General features: G+C 40.6%; 1 protein-coding gene across 1 annotated transcript in view; it reads left to right on the top strand.

Moving 5' to 3' along the window:
• Positions 1 to 18,182, top strand: part of GRIN2B (glutamate ionotropic receptor NMDA type subunit 2B) — a 403,139-nt gene that overhangs the window by 211,933 nt on the left and 173,024 nt on the right. The window contains exon 5 of the mRNA XM_081058567.1: positions 15,425 to 16,023. Within this exon, the coding sequence (XP_080914693.1) occupies positions 15,425 to 16,023 (599 nt within the window). The remainder of the gene's footprint in view (positions 1 to 15,424; positions 16,024 to 18,182) is intronic.

The raw sequence follows: 18,182 nt of genomic DNA, 5'->3' as shown, positions 1-18,182 counted from the left end.
CTTACTTGTCAAGTTCTTCTTTACAAGAAATATCTTGCCAACTTTGATATCTCCCTTGAGTGATGGCAGCTGGTCGTCTCTGTTGGCCAAGCTTCCAGAGTCAAGCTGAGATACTGATGGTGTTTCAGCTCCCCAAGGTCCCGGAGGGGAGAATGGAAACACTCTTTGGGGTAAGGGTGCAGGCCAGTTAGGAAAGTCCAATGGAGTCTTTATCTGTGGAACTAGGACTGTGGGAAAAGGGAGACAAAGAAGGAAGAAGCCTCAGCCTGAGCGGCAGTGTTGATGACAGCAGTGACAAGATGGTTCCCAGGGATTTGGGCAGGGTTGGTACTGCTAAGTCCAAGAGGATTGGCTGGGCCAGAGAGAGTGACCTCTGACTGTGTCAGGAGCTGGATCCCCAGCATTTTATAGCTTCTAAACCAAGCATTCCTTCTTCGTATGGATATGAAATGAATAGGCTGTTTCCTAGGAATCTGGGCAAAGTGATGTGATTAGAAAAATAGTTTTAGTGTGGTTCCATCTGTACCAGGTAGGAGTCGCCTGCTGGTTCTGGTGGATTGTGCTGTACTCTCAGTGAATCTCCGTATACCCATGACCCCAGAGCACGAGGGAAAGAAAATGAAGCCTAAACAACTGGGAACTCTGAACTTGTAAAGATTCATTTTTACTGCTAAGAGCCAGCAGCCATAAATGAGACATAGCAAAGATAAGAGTTGAATAATTCCGGAAAAGGGAAGCCATTTTCAGTATAAAATGAACAGAGAAAATCTCAAACAAACTTGGATGCAACCAATCAAATCCTGGACACCATTTTCACTCTATTGAGGCATATTGAGATCGGAACAGTGAGTCTAGGGAGGGTAGGACTGGACTTAACCTTGGCATTGGGCTGCCTGCCTCAGGGTGGAAGCCAGCAAGCTCTGAGAAACCAATTTTAGACCAAGTAACTCGCTCGGTGTGATTTAGATTGGTGTGAGTATGCAGGGGGCTGATGCAAAAGTGGTCAAAGCAACATACACCTCTTAGCACCAGTGATGTACTAATCATGTCACTTAAGAGCAGGAAAGGGGTCAGACCTCAGCTGGCAGCTGCAGATATAAGGAGCAGGCTCCAGCATCAAGGGTATGGGCAGTTTGTTAGGTACTGTGCAAAATAGTTGGAAGTTCTGAGTAGGGCTCCTCGTCTAATAGAATAAAAATCGGGACATGAGGAAGAAACTTAGTCCTTTGGATTGGGCACATGGAGAAGCTATTAGGAAGGAAGGCTTCTGGGTTAGCATATTTACACCCAGCAAGGCTCACATCAGGTGCACCAACTACTGGGCTTAGGGGAGCCCAGCAGCTTTAGTGGATGTTGGTGGTGAGGATGGTACTTGGCCAGCCCTGGTTTAACGATCAGAAGGCAAGCCTGGTGGCTAAAGTTTAAAGTGCCTCAATCCAGTGAGGCTGAGGCAGGCAGGTGCTGACAAGCTGTTGAAGATATGTATGTATATTCTTAATCTGCCTGCATGCAATTTTATTTTCATTTCTGGAACCCTTCAAAATGTGTTGCCTCTTTTAGATGGAGGAACAAATTGGGAGATGTGAATAACTGCAAAGCCGCGTTGATTGTGAATGGCCGTACTTTGCTGTCTGTGAGGAAGTAGTGATCTGTTTTCCAATCCAGGGACCTAGGAAAACTGACCCCTGGGTGTTTGGTGAGAAAAAACTTTCTCGGAAAACTTATTTTTGCCATTGGAGGCAAGGGCTGGTTACCCTGTGCCAAACGAGCATGGTTGATCCAAATTCTAAGTTCAGCGATGCTTCATCTTTCTATATGGAGCAGGGACAGAGGACAAAGAGCTCTTTGTTTTCCAGTGACCCAAGTGTATGAACCAATATCCAGAACCAGTGCTTTTGCTATTCTCAGCAACAGAGGAGGTACTAGCAGTCGTCGCTTGATCAAATATAAAATCCCATTTTTCCCCTTCCCCTCTGGTGTATACCTCCCCACGTCTCTGCTCCCGTGGGTGTATGAAAGTGATGATCTGATCAGGTGCATGGGAAGAGATAGGAATGTTAATTTGAGACAAATATCAACACCTTTCTTCTGAAAAATGCTGCTACTACATCTAGTTCCATCACTGGCTTGTATTAACCTTGTTTGTTAATAACAATTGCAGTTCTTCATATACCCTACTCTCTTGGCTTAAGTTAAATGGAAAGATTTTGATGGCATAGGCAGCTTTGGATAGAGTATTTCATACATAGTAAAAAATGTTTTGTTTTTTTTCTCAGTGATGCGGTTTAGTTTTATATCTTTCTTTTAATCCTATAAAATGTCAAGCTCTACATTAGTGGTGAACACACTTGACTTTGTAAACTTGTCTAAATAAATTTGGTCTGAAAGTAACAATCCTACTGCCTAATTAATACTTAGTTGCACGTTTACACTATTTTTTCTCTGTCCATTTTATTTTTTTTCAACTTTCCCTATTCCCTTACCTTCTTCTTCCCTTGTGTTTATTTAAAAAAAACATTTATTCAGTCACAGAACTTGATTGTTGCTGAAGTTGACAGCTTGCTCTTTTATAGAAAAGAAATACTTAATGAAAATACAAGTCAATCCACCTGAGAGTTGTTTTGATATGCATAATGGAGCAGGCCATTTAATTTAAGATGAAATGAAATGGCTTTGTTAAGATTTTGGCAATCCTGATACCTTACAGAGGAACACAAACGCGCTCTGGAAGTTCTCTTGGTATTCTCCAGATCCTCTGCTTCCCGCCTTTAATTCTATAATTCAGTCAGGTATCCTAGTGAGAGGGGGTCTGCCTACTTATTCTTCCCCTCTTATTGCTCTGTCTGTCGCTTATAAGCTTTCTTCTTGTTATAAAAATGTCTCTGAAACCCAGAACAGGAAGACCCTTGTACGCATTCTCAAAGTGAGTACTTTTAGTGTGTGTCTCAGGCGTGGCTTACATTTGGTGATGGAAGCACATCTGAGAGAGACTCAGTCAGGGAGAGAAAGGGGGCAAAATTCAAGGAGAAAACAAAATTATCTTTTGAAAGACTGAAGAAAAAGAATGCTGGCTTCTGTGGGAGCTGTTTAGTCATCCAGAATGGCTCTTAAACTAGTCCAATCTGCTTGAATTTCTGTTCATGGGCTTTTGAAAACCCAGAATGTTCTCCTTTGTGTTCAAAGGTTTAAAAAAGAATGGGTCTGGCATTTAACAGGCAAGAGAGATCATGATTCTCTACCAGTAAGCTTCCATTGTGTGCTTCCTTCCTGGTATTTCTGATTAATGGTGAGGCTGGAGAACATCAGGCATTTTTTCTATCTTACAAAGCATTGCTCACAAAACTCAGGCACGATTCAAACACCAGCCTTCATCACCTGAAACATGGTAGTGTGGAATCAGAATTTATAGTCACCTCTTTAAAGAGGGTCCTTTGGAGTTAAATGAGGATGGAAAAGTCTTCCCTTATTTTGGGAGATGAAAGAGATTTTTGTGTCCCATATTCTGCTTCTACTCTGTGCTCAATGTGGATGAAATACTCAAGACTTCCCTTAGGGCAGGCCAGGTAACCCTGTCCTCTCATCCCATCATTTCCACACTTGCCTTCTAAATCTGGTGGTAGTAGACAAAGTTTTCAGCAAAATCTTAGCAGTTCTAACCTTTTATCAGACACAGATCCTCCTTAAGAACTGAAGTTAGAAGAAGAACAAAAGGAGTTTCTTTATTCATATACTAGGAGGAGAGATGAGAAGGAAAATCAGATTTATTTCATCTAAAACTACATTAATGTCCCAGCAGGCTCATAATCCCTGTGATATTATACAGTATGAAGACTTGAATAATGTGAAAGACTTCACAGTATTAGAAAAATATAATCTCGATTGGGTAGCCAAAAAGATAAACTAGATTTGAGGATTATCTTGTTACAACATCAATTACCACATTGTTTAATTCAACTGAGATATCTACTGAGAGCCCATTAGGAACCAGATGCCATTCTAGGTGCGAAGTTACAGTAATGAACAAACAAATAGTGGTCCCTGCCCTCGTGGTGTTTTATACTCTAGTTTGGAAGAAGCAGTAAGTTCACAATAAATATATCAAATAAATACTCATGTAGTCTGTCAGACAGTGATAAATACTATGGCAACAAGGAAAAGTAGAGCAGGTTAAGGGAAATCAGGAGGGTGTTAGTATTCCATGGCAGGTCAGGATTGGGTTTTGTTAAGAAGGTGAGGTTTTAGCAAAAACTTGAAACAGGTACATGTGTTAGCCCTGCGGATACCTGGAGGAAGAGTGTTTCAGGCAGAGGAAATTGCTAGGATAAAGGTCTGGAGCAGGAGTGTGTGAGTATGTTCGAGAGAGGTCAGAGTGCATGGAGCAGACTGAGAGGGAGAGTGGGAAGATGTGGGATTTATGGGGCAATGGGACTCCAAATCTAGGACATTGGCTTTTTCTTTTTAGTGAATTGGAAAGCTATGGAGGCTTTGGGGCAGAGAATAACATCTTACGGTTTAAGTTTTAAAAGGATCATCCTGCTTCATTGCGGAGCCAACTGTAGGCGGCTGGGCCAGAGGCAGGGAAAGTTAGCAGGCTCTTGCATTGACTGAGTGAAGGAGATGGTAGCTCAAACAGAGTTGTGAAAAAAGGTTGTGTTCTAGATAGACTTTGAAGGTCAGCAATCAAGGTTGTTGATTGGACATGAGGTTCCAGAGAAAGAGAGAAGTGGGAACTGGTGGTATAGAGTTGCTTTTAATGGAAATGGGAAAGATTAAGTTCATTTTTGGAAATGTTTAAGATGTTTCTAAGATATCTGAATGGACATGTCAAAGTTTGACATAGAAGTCTGAAGTTTTGGAGAAAGAAGCGTAAGAGTGATTGATATATAAACAGCATTTAAGTCAGGAGACTGGATGAAAACTCTGAGGTGAGTATCGATAGAAATGACGTGAGGACCAAGGACTGATCCTAGGGCACTCCAACCTAAAAGGCCAGAGAAAGAGAAGGAACCAGCAAAGGAGATAGAGAAACACCTAGTAAGGTAGGAGGAAAGGCAAGAGAATGGAAAGGCCTGGAAACCAAGGGAAGAAAAAGAAAGCATATGAGGCCTGGCAATTAAGTTCGCGAACTTGTTGCAATGCTGTTGCTAACCATTTTTTGATATCAGAGGGATTACTCATTATGAATTTGTACCATTGGGACAGTTAACCAAGTGTATGATTTGGAAGTGCTGAAAAGGCTACGTGAAAAAGTTAGACGACCTGAACTTTTCATCAACAATTCATGACTCTTGCAACACATGTACCAGCTCACACAGCACTGTCTGTGAGGGAGTTTTTAGCCAGTAAACAAATAACTGTATTGGAACATCCTCCCTACTCACCTGATCTGGTCCCAATGACTTCTTTCTTTACCTGAAGATAAAGGAAATATTGAAAGGAAGACATTTTGATGACATTCAAGGGTAATACGGTGACAGCTCTGGTAGCCATTCCAGAAAAAGAGTTTCAAGATTGCTTTGAAGGGTGGACTAGGCACTGGCGTCAGTGCATAGCTTCCCAAGGGGAGTACTTCGAAAGTGACTGTAGTGATATTCAGCAATGAGGTATGTAGCACGTTTTCTAGGATGAGTTCGTGAATTTAATTGTCCGATCTCATATCTAGGAGCAAGTGATGAACTATGTCAAAAGCTGCTTATAGTAAGGATATTGGAGTTGGCAATGTCACCGCTGCCTTTCACAACAGGAGTTTTAGTGGGGTTGAAAGTCTGGTTGCAGTTAGTGTAAGAGAGAATGGGACCAGACAAATTGGAAGAAGTGAGTACAGATGATGCTTCTAAGGAATTTGCTGCAAAGAAGAGTGAAGGAGCGGCCAGTAGTTTTTCCTCCCTCTCTGACTGACTCCAAGGGGGATCCCCTCACATATGATACAAGTTCATTTAATAGATAACTATTCAGGCATACCTCATTTTTATGAAGTATGTAGCTTATGAAATAGAAATTTGGAACCAGATGAGACCTTCAAGGTCATTCCAGTTAATCTCACAATCAATAAAGGAATCTTCTTTATAATATTACTACAACAAACACATTTTTTTCATATGCCATTTATGGATTTAGAGATGAATAAGGTACAGTTCCTGCTGTTGAGAAACATACATTTTTAGTGGGAGGAGGCAGGGATATATGCTTCCTGTATGATAAATGTTATGATAGAGGCACATACAAAATATTGTGAACGCCCAGGAGGAAGAGAACTAACTTGATCTGGGGAAGTTGGAAAAGACAGTATGCATAAAAAGCTGACGTTTGAACTAAATCTTAAAGACGAGTATGATGTTTTTCAGACAGTGCTGAGAAGAATCCCTTTCTCAGATGCTAATCCAGCTCCTATTTGAATGCTTATAGTGACAGAGAGCTCACTACATGATAAGGCCTATTCCATTCTAAATAGCTATCATTGTTGCAAATCAATTCCTCATATTGAGCAGATAATGGGTTTTGATATTTCTACTCATTAGTTCCAGTTTCCTCCTCTGGAGCTAATGGGCAGAGACTTATCTTTCTGCCATATAGGTCATTTTCATATTTGAAAATAGATATCATGTTCTCTTGTAAGCCATCTCTTTTCCATGTTGAAAAAAAGGGAAATGAATAGTCTCAGGTTGGGTTCCCTGGGGAGCAGAGTGAGACCGAGCTTAGTGTACAGGGGATCATTAGGGAGTACTCTTGAGATCATCTCTGTGAAAGGGAAGAGAAGATTGAGCATGAGCGCGCAGAGGAAGAAGTAGAGGTGTGATGTAGTTTTGATGGAAGCTCCAGCCAACCCTGTTGGAAGTTTTGAAGACAGACTGATCCTTCAGTTGTCCAGAATTAGAGCAGGAGGAACAGATCTTTCTATTCCATGACAACCATTCAAGATAGTTTACCCACCAAAGGGGCACGACTTTGGGCAAAGTGGTTCTCTCCAGCTGATGCAATTCCCAGAGTGGGCTGATGTCTGAAACCTATTGCCAGAGGACTTCTCAGCAGCTAGAGTAGTTACTCCTTTATGTCTGAAGTGGATCTGTAGGGGATCTGAGTGATGCAGGAGAAGAATCTCAGGTACTGCTAATTCTTTGGGCAGTTATTTTCTGAGACAGGTAATAGAATGAAAAAAAAACACACCACCTGGTTCTGTTTCTTCTGAACAAACAAAACAGACATCATGACCATCAAAGTGATGGGTTACACATAATGGTTCTACACTGATGAGATCTAATGTACAATTGTACCTTCCCCGTGCTAATCGCTCATTTCAGGGATGGTGGCCCTTTATGCAGGAATGCTTTAAAGATGCCCTCAAGGCAAGTTGAAGAAGTACATTCATGCAATAGATATGACTGGAAATCTTTACTAGGAGGAGGAGACTGCTACAAGGACTCCTGCTCATCACCATTTTATAATGACATTAGGAGATAAAACTGTCAGTGGGCAAGCATAGTGAGCCACATACTGAATTATATCCCTGTCCTTCATCCTAGAAGATGACGCTTCTTGTGGTGATCACAAGAATGCATGCTGGGTACCTGCAAAGATGGATGTGCGGCCACCAGTCCTTTCCACTCCATGCACACATGAAGATTCCTGTTTGATTTGTGGCTGGGGCCATAATTTTCTAAGCCTGTCACGGCTTGCTACTTATAGGTAGCCCAAAGCTTTGTTGAAAAGGAGCTGGCCCATTCCCTGTTGCTGTACAGCAGATTGATGTCAACTAAATTCATAACACTGGACCACTAATTATACCAGGAAACATTTGCCCAAACTATAACTCTGTCTCTTGATTTCTGTTTGGCTTCATTAACTTCCTCTTAACGCCACAGATAAAATGGTCATATAAGGCATTCTTGTTTAATGAAGGATTGGCAAGATAAAATGGTTGAACTGGGCATTGATGGGAGCAGAGGAGTCAGAAAAAGGATGACTATAGAGGGTAATAAAATTAGAAAGTAAGGTGGGGATACGGAAGGGGTGAGAGATGGAGCCATATTAATTATACTCTTAGCTTCACCATTCATTGGCTTTCTTTTTCTTTATAATTTTTAAATTACAGTTGACATTCAATATTATTTTATATTAGTTTCAGGTATACAGCATAGTGATTAGACATTTATATAATTTATGAAGTAATCCCCCCAATAAATTTATTACCCATCTGACATCATATGTAATTATTACATTGTTATTGACTATATCCCATAGGCTGCACTTTACATCCCCATGACTGTTTTCTAACCAATTTGTATTTCTTAAACCCTTCACCTTTTGCACCCAGCTGCCCAATCCTGCCTCCCATCTGGCAACCATCAATTTGTCCTTTGTATATATGAGTCTGTTTTTGTCTTGTTAGTTTATTTATTTTGTTCTTTAGATTCCACATGTAAGTGAAATCATATAGCATTTGCCTTTCTCTGACTTATTTCACTTAGCATTATATCCCCTAGGTCCAACCATGTTGTTGCAAATGGTAAGATTTCATTCTTTTTTATGGCAGAGTAATACTCCATTGTATATATGTACCACAGTTTCTTTATCTAATCACCTATTGATGAGCACTTAGGTTGCTCCCATATCTTGGCTATTGTAACTAGCACTTCAGTGAACATAGGGGTGCATATATCCTTTCCAATTAGTGTTTTGGATTTTTTCAGATAAATACTCAGAATTGGAATTGCTGGGTCATAAGGTAGCTCTCTTTTTAATTTTTTGAGGAACCTCCATACTATTTTCCATAATGGCTACACCAATCTGCAATCCCACCAACAGTGCACCACAGTTCCCTTTTCTCCACATCTGCACCAGCACTTGTTTGTTGACTTATTGATGATGGCCATTCTGACAGGTGTGAGGGGATATCTCATTGTAGTTTTAGTTGCCATTTCTCTGATGATTAGTAACATTGAGCATGTTTTCATATGTCTATTGGCCATCTGCATGTTCTCTTTGGAAAAATGTCTATTTAGGTCTTTTGCCCATTTTTTAATTAGATTGTTTTTTGTTTTTGTTTTTTTGTTTTTATCTATGACCCAGCAATTCCAAACTTATTTCACATTTATAAACTTTCCATGTTCTCTAGAAACTATGCCTTTATCCATGATGTTCTTTAACTTGGTATGTTCTTATCCACAATACTGAATGCCCATTAGTAGTAACTTATGCTCCACCTTCATATTCCAGGTCTAAAATTAAGACTTTGTCTTTCTAACATACTTTGTATACTGAGTACTTTACATAGTCTCTAAGTTATGCAATACATACTTTGGATAATTTAACAAAGGATGGAAAGGAGGATGAGGGAAACAAGGGGCAAGAATCTGTAAACCAAACATATATCTGCCAGTTTCATTTAAAATTAAGATTTTTCTGGATGGTTAATTATACACTATCAATTTATTTCATTCTAGTCCCTTTTTACAAAGTCTAAGTCTGACTCAAAGAGAAAGCTATAAGAAAAACTATGTTTTTAAGTTCTATTTTATAATTTTACAGTTTTCATATTGAAACCTACTTTAGCTGAATCCTGCTTCTTCCATGTTGAACCTCAGCCTTTAGTTTTTCATTTTTTTATTCGTTTTTATTTAATTTTTTAAATTAAAGTTTATTGGGGTGACTGTTTTTTTCAGTATTAAGCTGTATGAGTTCTTTATAAATTTTGGATATTAACCCCATATCAGATGTATAATTGGCAAATATCTTATCCCATTCAACAGGCTGTTTTTTTGTTTTATTGGTGGTTTTCTTTGCTTAGTCTGATGTAACTCCATTTGTTTATTTTGTTTTTGTTTCCCTTGCCTGCAGAGATATATCAGAAAAAATATTACTAAGAGCAGTGTCAGAGTTTACTGCCTATGTTTCCTTCATTTCCATTTGCATGAAATAATCTTTTTCCATCCCTTTACTTTCAGTCTACGTGTGTCTAGATCTGAAGTGGGTCTCTTATAGACAGTATATGTGTGGATCTTGTTTTCTTATCTACTCAACTACCCTATGTCTTTATTTATTTATTTATTTATTTATTTATTTATTTATTTTTAAGGAGGGCACAGCTCACATGGCCCATGAGGGGATCGAACAGGCAACCTTACTGTTATGAACACCATGCTCTAACCAACTGAGCTAACCAGCCACCTTTACCCTATGTCTTTTGATTGGAACATTTAATCCATCTACCTTTAAAGTGATCATTGATAGTTACAAAGTTATTGCCATTTTATTTTATGTGTTATTGCCATTTTATTATTCATATTTATGTTCTCCCCCCCCCTCCCCTTTCTTCTTAAAGATTTCCCTTCAACATTTCTTGTAATTCTGGTTTGTTGATGAACTCCTTTAGTTTTTTCTTGTCAGGGAAACTATCTCTCTTTCAGTTCTAAATGATAGCCTTCCTGGGTAGTCTTGGTTTCAGCTTCTTCCTTTCCATTATTTTGAATACTTCTTGCTAATCCCTTCTGTCCTGCAAATATTCTGATTAGCACGAAATATTAAGAAGTCAGTTGACAATCTTATGGGTGACTAACTTAACTGCCTTTGCTGCTTTTAAGATTTTCTTTGTCTTCGATCTTTGGCATTTTGATTATGAAATGTCTTGGTGTGGGCCTGTTTGGATTCATCTTTTTTTGGGACTTGCTGTGCTTCCTGGACTTGTATGCCAATTTCCGTTGCTAGGTTAGGGTAGTTTTCAGTCATCATTTCTTCAAATGGATTCTCAATCCCTTGCTTTCTTGCTTCTCTTTCTGGTACCCCATATGATGTGAATGTTGTTACCCGAGTTGTCCCAGAGGTCTCTTAAACTATCCTCATTTTTTGAAAATTCTTTTTTCTTTTTGCTGTTCCTATTAGGTGTTTTTTTGCTACCTTGTCTTCCAAATCACTGATTTGATACTTCGGTTCATCTAGTCTGCTATTGATTCCTTCTAGTTCATTCTTCATTTCAGTTATTGTAGTCTTTATTTCTTTTTTTTTTTCACTTTCACTGTAACAGCTTTTATTTTCCTCAAACTTTATGTTTTTACTAAGTCTGAAAATAAATGCATTAGTATTAGTTTTTTGGACTAAATAACCTAGATATAATGCTTTTAAACAAAATTAACCCCTACTGAACAAGGCTATAATCTTAGGAAATAATTTCTTTTATTCTTGAAACTTTTGACTGGTTCTTTTTTATAGTTTATATGTCCTGTTTTCATGTTTGCCATCTCTTTGTCAAAGTTCTCACTAAGTTCTTTGAGCATCCTTATGAACATTGTTTTGAACTCTGTCTCTGGTAGGTTGTTTGCCTCCATTTTGTTAAGTACTTTTTTTGGAGTTTTCTCCTGTTCTTTCATTTGGCACATATTTCTTTGTTTCCTCATTTTGGCTTCCTCTCTGTTTGTTTCAATGAATTAAGCAGATCTGCTACATCTCCCAGTCTTGGCAGGGTGACCTTATGTAATAGGTGTCCTGTGAGGCCCAGTGGCACAGTATCCCTGATCACCTGAGCTGAGTGCTCCAAGAGAATCCCTAGTGTGGGTTGTGTATGCCCTCCTGTTTTAGTTGAGCCTTGATTGCTGTTGGCATGTCAGTGGGTAAGATTGACCCTCAGATTGACTGGCTGTGAGGATTTGCTAAGTCCACAGTGTGTGAACTGCTGTGTGAGGGCTGACATCATGAAGCAGGATTCTCCTCAGCAGACTCTGGTGCTTTCCAAGACCATGCTTTGGTATACTGTTTGTGGGGCTAATTGGTTGGTTCTCTGTTGTGGTCTGAAGTTGGCCACCAGGTGTGTTGGTTCTAGAGCCTTTGGGGAAGGGCTCTGGTGAAGGCCAGTGTGAGCTGCTGCCTGTGATTGGCCCAGAGCTATCTGGTAGGAGTTACAAAGTGATCTGTGGTTGGTTGCTACCTGTGTTGGACCTTGAGGCATGTGGGAGAGGCCATGCTGTGAACCGAGGCTAACTACCACGAGTGTTTGGCCACGGACAGCTCAGCAAGAAGCACAAGGCACCCCAAGGCTTGCTACCACCTGTCAGCTGCCTGTAAGGCTCAGCTGCTGAAAGAGCCTCTGGCAGTGTGGGAGTTGGATGAGGCAGAGTCTCAGGGATTCACCAGGGTGGGGAGGGTAGTGTTCACCAGGTTAATGCAGATTCAGATTTGGTGCCAGTGCTGAGTCTGCAGCCACTCAGCAGAAAGCTCAAAGCATACCAAGGCTAGCTGCTGCCCACCTGGGGCCTGTGGACCTTTTAGAGTTTTTAAAGAAAGACTGCAGTGCAGGCCAAGGCTGGCTGCCTGCTGCCAAAATAGCCTCTGATGGTGTGTGAGTTGGGTGGGGCAGGGTCTCAGGGAGTCATCAAGGTGGAGGGAGCAGAGTTTACCAGGCTAATGCAGGTTCAGGTTTGGCTGTGTCAGGGGAGGGCTCAACACAGGAAAGATGGTGCTTGCCTGCTGGCCATGTGTGAGTGGAGGGCTTAATACAGGAACAGTGATGGCTGTCTCTCCAGCCCTCACCCTGCAGCACACAACTCAGTTTCTTTCAGTATGTCTCTGGTGCCTCCCGAGCTGCTATACCTCTGCCACAGCTCAGAGTAAGTGCCTGTGAATGAGTGAGTCTGTGCGCAGGCCCTTTAAGAGGACATCTGCATTTCCAGCAGACTTCTCTCTCACCCGGACAGTTGGAATCCCCATTGATTTTCACAGCCAAATGTTGGGGGTGCTCCTTATCCTGGGTTGGGGATTCTGGTTTGGACCCCTCGCTCCTCAGTGGGGACCTCTGTAGCTATATCCCTCATGATTCTAAACTGCCACACATGGGTGTAGGGCCAGCCCCTCACCCCTCCTACCAGTTTTTTACATGACTTCTCTGTATCCTTAATTATAGGTCTTCTGATCAACTAGTTTTCAGCTGGTTCTCTAGGTTGATTGTTCTATAATTTAGTTGTAATTTTGATGTGGTCTTGGGAAGAGATGAGCACAGCATTTACCTACTCAGCCATTCTTGACCAGAACCCCCACATTGGCTTTCTTCACATAGTAGCTGGCAGTTTCTTTAGGAACTCATTTATAATTGTGAGAGTGTTTTAAGAGAAGACTAAAAGAGGAGAAGGTCAGGTTGGTATATAACAGATTGTTGTCTTTTTTCCAATTCAATCTCATTAGCATGGGCTCATTTATTATAAACCTCCATGGTTTACTCCCTGTGTATTTGAACCAGTTGTGGTTTTATTGTAGATGGAACTATGTGGGTATTCAGGAACCTCCTTGTGATAAGATATGTTCATTTATCATAGAATAGGTAGACTTTGTTTGTCATTGAATCCCTTTCATCCTAAGCCTGTACATTTTAAGATATATTTAGAAACTTTTATCACTTTGTTATATCCACTGGGCTTATGAAAACTCAAGTGATAATATTTCTCATTTGAGCATCCCCAAGATTCCTTTCAGCTGGAGGTATAACAAGAAAAACAAATGGCTATTTATTGAAAGTGATCGCCATTCTGGAGAGTTGTTCTGTTACTGGCCTTCCTCTCCTGTTGTTGTGGTTCTCTGTAGGCCACTGACAAGTCTTAGAATAATTAAACTTGTTGTTCTGGCTTCCCACTGTATCCTATAACCTAAGGACAGGGTTGGCTTCCCCAGAAGAGTAATACTTGTAGTGCAGTAGGAGAAAGCCAGGAGCAAGGGCTGGCTGCAGTTTGGAATGGACACACACAAAATTACTATTTTATTCCAAATTATTTCCACTCCTCTTCGCACCCATTCTGGGTGCCCCACCCTCTCCACATTTCTGAATTCCTTTTTTTTTTTTTTTTTTGAGGCTCTTCTTTGACCGTATGTTTAAGCCAGGGGAGGGAGTCATGATAATGATAAGCATCATTTTACCCTTAGCAGAAAGAATCACCCTCAAATGACTAAGCATCTACTGTTTCATTCTGTATGGCCTGTGGGAAATGTGAAAAGTTCAGGCCATGCAAAGCAACAATAACTCTGGCAGAGCCCAGGGGCTGGCAGTTTTCATTGCAGAATCAGTGTCTTTGGACACCAGCTGGATATTTCCCAACCTGCAGTTTTTTCAGTAGTGAGTATCCCAAACCAAAATACTCAGTTATTTCTCATTGTACAACAATACTCATATGCTCCTGAACTAAGAAATTACTGTATAATTTTGTTTAAAACCTGGTCTCTTGTAACTTTACTTTGAAGCTCTTGTCTGGGAAACTTATAAGAAGAATTGCCTCTTTGAAAAAGATACAGTCTTGTTTGCCTGGATTATTATAAAATGGAGATGAACTATCAGATATAAGATAGGAGGCACTGACCAAGAAGGGAGATGCCACTACCCAGGAGGAAGTCAGGGAGGAATGGACTGAGAGAGGACAAGGCTGAGAGGGTTTTCGTTTTGTGGTTTCAGATTCTTCTAGCTGTAAGGTAGAGATAAAATGCAGGGCTTGACATCTCAGAGTAGCAAGAAAAATACCACTTAAAATGTGAGAAATGTAAAATGGCTTTTCCCTCAAAAAGAGGGAACAGAAGAAGCTCAGAATTGACAGAGGGTTATGTGTGTGATACGCAGGTCAGATTGAGATCTGTGTATTATATTGGTAAGAGAAAGAATGTTTTTTCTGTATGTTTCTCTAAAATAAAGCTTAATCACATATGAACTAGGATGCAAGTCATTCTAACGTGTGGTTCAGATATGCTATTTGAGCCTTACTCTAGCTTGAGTATCTCATTATCACTGTAGAAGATAGAGAGAAATCTAAGTGTGCTATTAATTCAACAGATATACTTTTATAGAAAATATACTGAGCAAATCTTATATTATGTATATATGCTTCTTCCTGATATCCGTAGTGAATACTACCCACCTGCTGGGCCAGTGTGCCTATACCACGTGCATAGGTAGATTGATGGCATTTTGGATTCTTCACTCTGACTGAATGCTACACATCCACAATCGAAAGTACAAAAGGTTGGAAAAATGGTAAATGTGTGGGGAGGCCCGTGCACGTGCACGTGTGTTTGTAAAATTCACTTGACAATAAAACCTGACCTGAACTGACATTGGGCCATTTGGAGTCTTTACCTCACTTTATGTAACTCTTCATATGTTTTACCATAGGAATATTAACATATTTCATTTTAGGAAGTGCCCTGGGCTCTGGCAGTAGCCACAAAGATTTCAGACAAGGAGAGTATAGACCTATGTTGAATTTCTCTAGAGTAGATTTAGGAAGAAATGTATTACAAATGTTTGCAATTCAAACATATCCATTTTTAAAGGCATTATATGAAAAATTAAATAATGGACACAAATTTGTATTCAGTTAGTTCAAATTTTCCCTTACCATCTTTGGTTTGATTTTTTTTCTTTCTCTCTCTTTCTTTTTTTTCTTTTACATTTTAATTATTCTAGGATGAATCCTCCATGTTCTTCCAGTTTGGCCCATCTATTGAACAGCAAGCTTCCGTAATGCTCAACATCATGGAAGAGTATGACTGGTACATCTTTTCTATTGTCACCACCTACTTCCCTGGCTACCAGGACTTTGTAAACAAGATTCGCAGCACCATTGAGAATAGCTTTGTGGGCTGGGAGTTAGAGGAAGTCCTCCTACTGGACATGTCCCTGGATGATGGAGATTCTAAGATCCAGAACCAGCTCAAGAAACTTCAAAGTCCCATCATTCTTCTTTATTGTACTAAGGAAGAGGCCACCTACATCTTCGAAGTGGCTAACTCCGTGGGGCTGACTGGCTATGGCTACACGTGGATTGTGCCTAGTCTGGTGGCAGGGGATACAGACACAGTGCCCTCGGAGTTCCCAACTGGGCTCATCTCTGTCTCCTATGATGAGTGGGACTATGGCCTCCCTGCCAGAGTGAGAGATGGGATTGCCATCATTACCACCGCTGCTTCTGACATGCTATCCGAACATAGCTTCATCCCGGAGCCCAAGAGCAGTTGTTACAACACCCACGAGAAGAGAATCTACCAGTCCAATATGCTAAACAGGTAAGTATGGAACAGAGGGCACACTGATGATGGCGGTCAGAGGACAGCTTCCAAGATGGGTTGGAGGCTCAGAAACTGTGGGAAGAGCAGTTCAGATCTCACAAGTTGAAAGCTTGCCATAGGGATGGCAATTGTTTGTGATGTGGGGAGTATTTCGGATCCAAAGCTTGATGTGACTGTGTTCATGTTTTATAAAGTACATAACATTTCCCACTTATTGATCACTCACTATGTATTAAGTCTTAATCTAAGTGTATTGCATTTTTTTTACCTCGTTCAACCCTCAAAGCAACAAGTCTAGAGAGCAGGTTTTAAAAATTATTTCCATTTTACAATGCCAGAGAACAAGGCTTGTAGGTATCAATTGTCCAAAGTCACACTGCAAGGGAGAGGTTCAGTTTGGAGTTGAGTCCTCTCTGGTTCCTACATACTTGATCACTATGCAAGGCACAGCGTATGTAGCAGTGAGGGAGGACCAGCCCACCTACCTCTGCAGTGCTGCTGTACTGAGAGGGAATGGAGAATAAGTTCATGGGTCTTTAGGCACATGAAGATGATTCTGCCCTTGGTTTTTATCTCCTTTGTTTCTCCTCTCTCTGTCTTTAACAGTGAGAGTGCTGCTGTAGAGACAGCTTTTAGGGTTGCTCTTGGTCTGGTTTATTCAATAAGAGTATGTGGGTGGCGTTCTGCTCCCCTGACCTCACCTTATAACCCAGCCATGACTGCAGTGTATCCTTTTAGCGGTAATTATGCGACTGTGTGGGGCAGAAGATTCTATAGGATGCTTTTGTGATTTGGTTATTTGTATAAAACTGCTACATGTGCGCATTGCAAAAATTCAAACAATATAGAAGAGCACAAAGAAGAAAGTAAAAATGACCTTAAATCCAACTAATGAGAGATAATCGTTGTTGGAAGAATTAGTGACCATCTTTCTGTACATCTCCCTGTGGATGTATACCTATGTGGTTATAAATCTATAATTTTATTTTGTTTTATTTTATTTTTTGCCAGTCGCTCACGATGGCTGCCAGCCATTCATGGCAGCCCAGCTCCAGGGAGAGCTGTTGTTCACAATCTTAGCTGTAGAGGGCACAGCTCACTGGCCCATGTGGGAATTGAACCCACATGACCTTGGTGTTAGAAGCACGGTGCTCCTGAGACACCATTATTACATGAATGGAAACATATACGTTCTATTCAATAACCTGACTGTCTTTTATTCAGCTATGTTTTTGGCTTCCATTTTAAATTTTTTATGAACTATATCAGACATATGGAAAGGTATTCAGAAAAAAAAGTAATACATACTCAGGTACCCATTATCTGGCCTAAGAAATGAAATATTAGAAAGTGTACTTTGTGGACGTTGAAATACATTTAGTGGAGGTTGAATATGTACCTACTTATACTTGTTTAATTTCTGGAAGGGAGGGAGTTGGACGAAGGCCACTCAGCTAAGCTCCTAATTCAAAGGTGAAACTAAAATTAGTGTTGACGTAGTGGTACCTGTGGTCCAATCCTAATATGCTACCACCTTGAGCTCTGTTCTTTCTGCCATCCCTAGTTATCAGCTGCTTGTTTGGTACGGGCTATCTTGGCTTTCTTCCTACCTCTGGCAATTCTGCCTTAGGCTCCTTGACGTGCTCTTCTTCCCTTACATATCCTTTAAATATCGGTGCTTTTCAAGACTCTGTCCTAGACCCTCTTCTTTTCTTATCCATCCCTGAGGATACAATTAATGCCTGTAACTTGCCCCTAGTTGACATCTCTGGCTCAAACCTCTCCCTGAAGCCCCAGGTCTGTATCTCTAACTGTGACTAGATATGTTCCTTTAGAATGCCCCGTAGCCAATACTGACCTGTTTTCTCCTCTCCCGTTACCCTCCCACCTCTTCTAACCAAATCTGTATCACCTATAAAGGGTACATCCTATTATCCAGTTCCTAAAATAAAAATTTCCAGTGTCTTTGATTCTATATCCCTGATACCTCATAGTCAATCATGCGTTTTTCTATGGATTTCCTCTGGAGTGCTTTCACTTATTTTCATCGCTGTACCATATCCCAGTCCATCTCTTCCTACCTGTATTGCTGCAGGGTCTCTTGCATATCTTCTGGCATTAAGTAAATATTCAGTCTACATGGCAGCCAGAGTGAT

The sequence above is a fragment of the Rhinolophus hipposideros genome, assembly GCF_964194185.1.
Source record: "Rhinolophus hipposideros genome assembly, chromosome: 9".
NCBI classification, from domain to species: domain Eukaryota; kingdom Metazoa; phylum Chordata; class Mammalia; order Chiroptera; family Rhinolophidae; genus Rhinolophus; species Rhinolophus hipposideros.
Note: the sequence above shows the minus strand (reverse complement) of the source record. Positions and strands in the feature narration are given on the sequence as shown.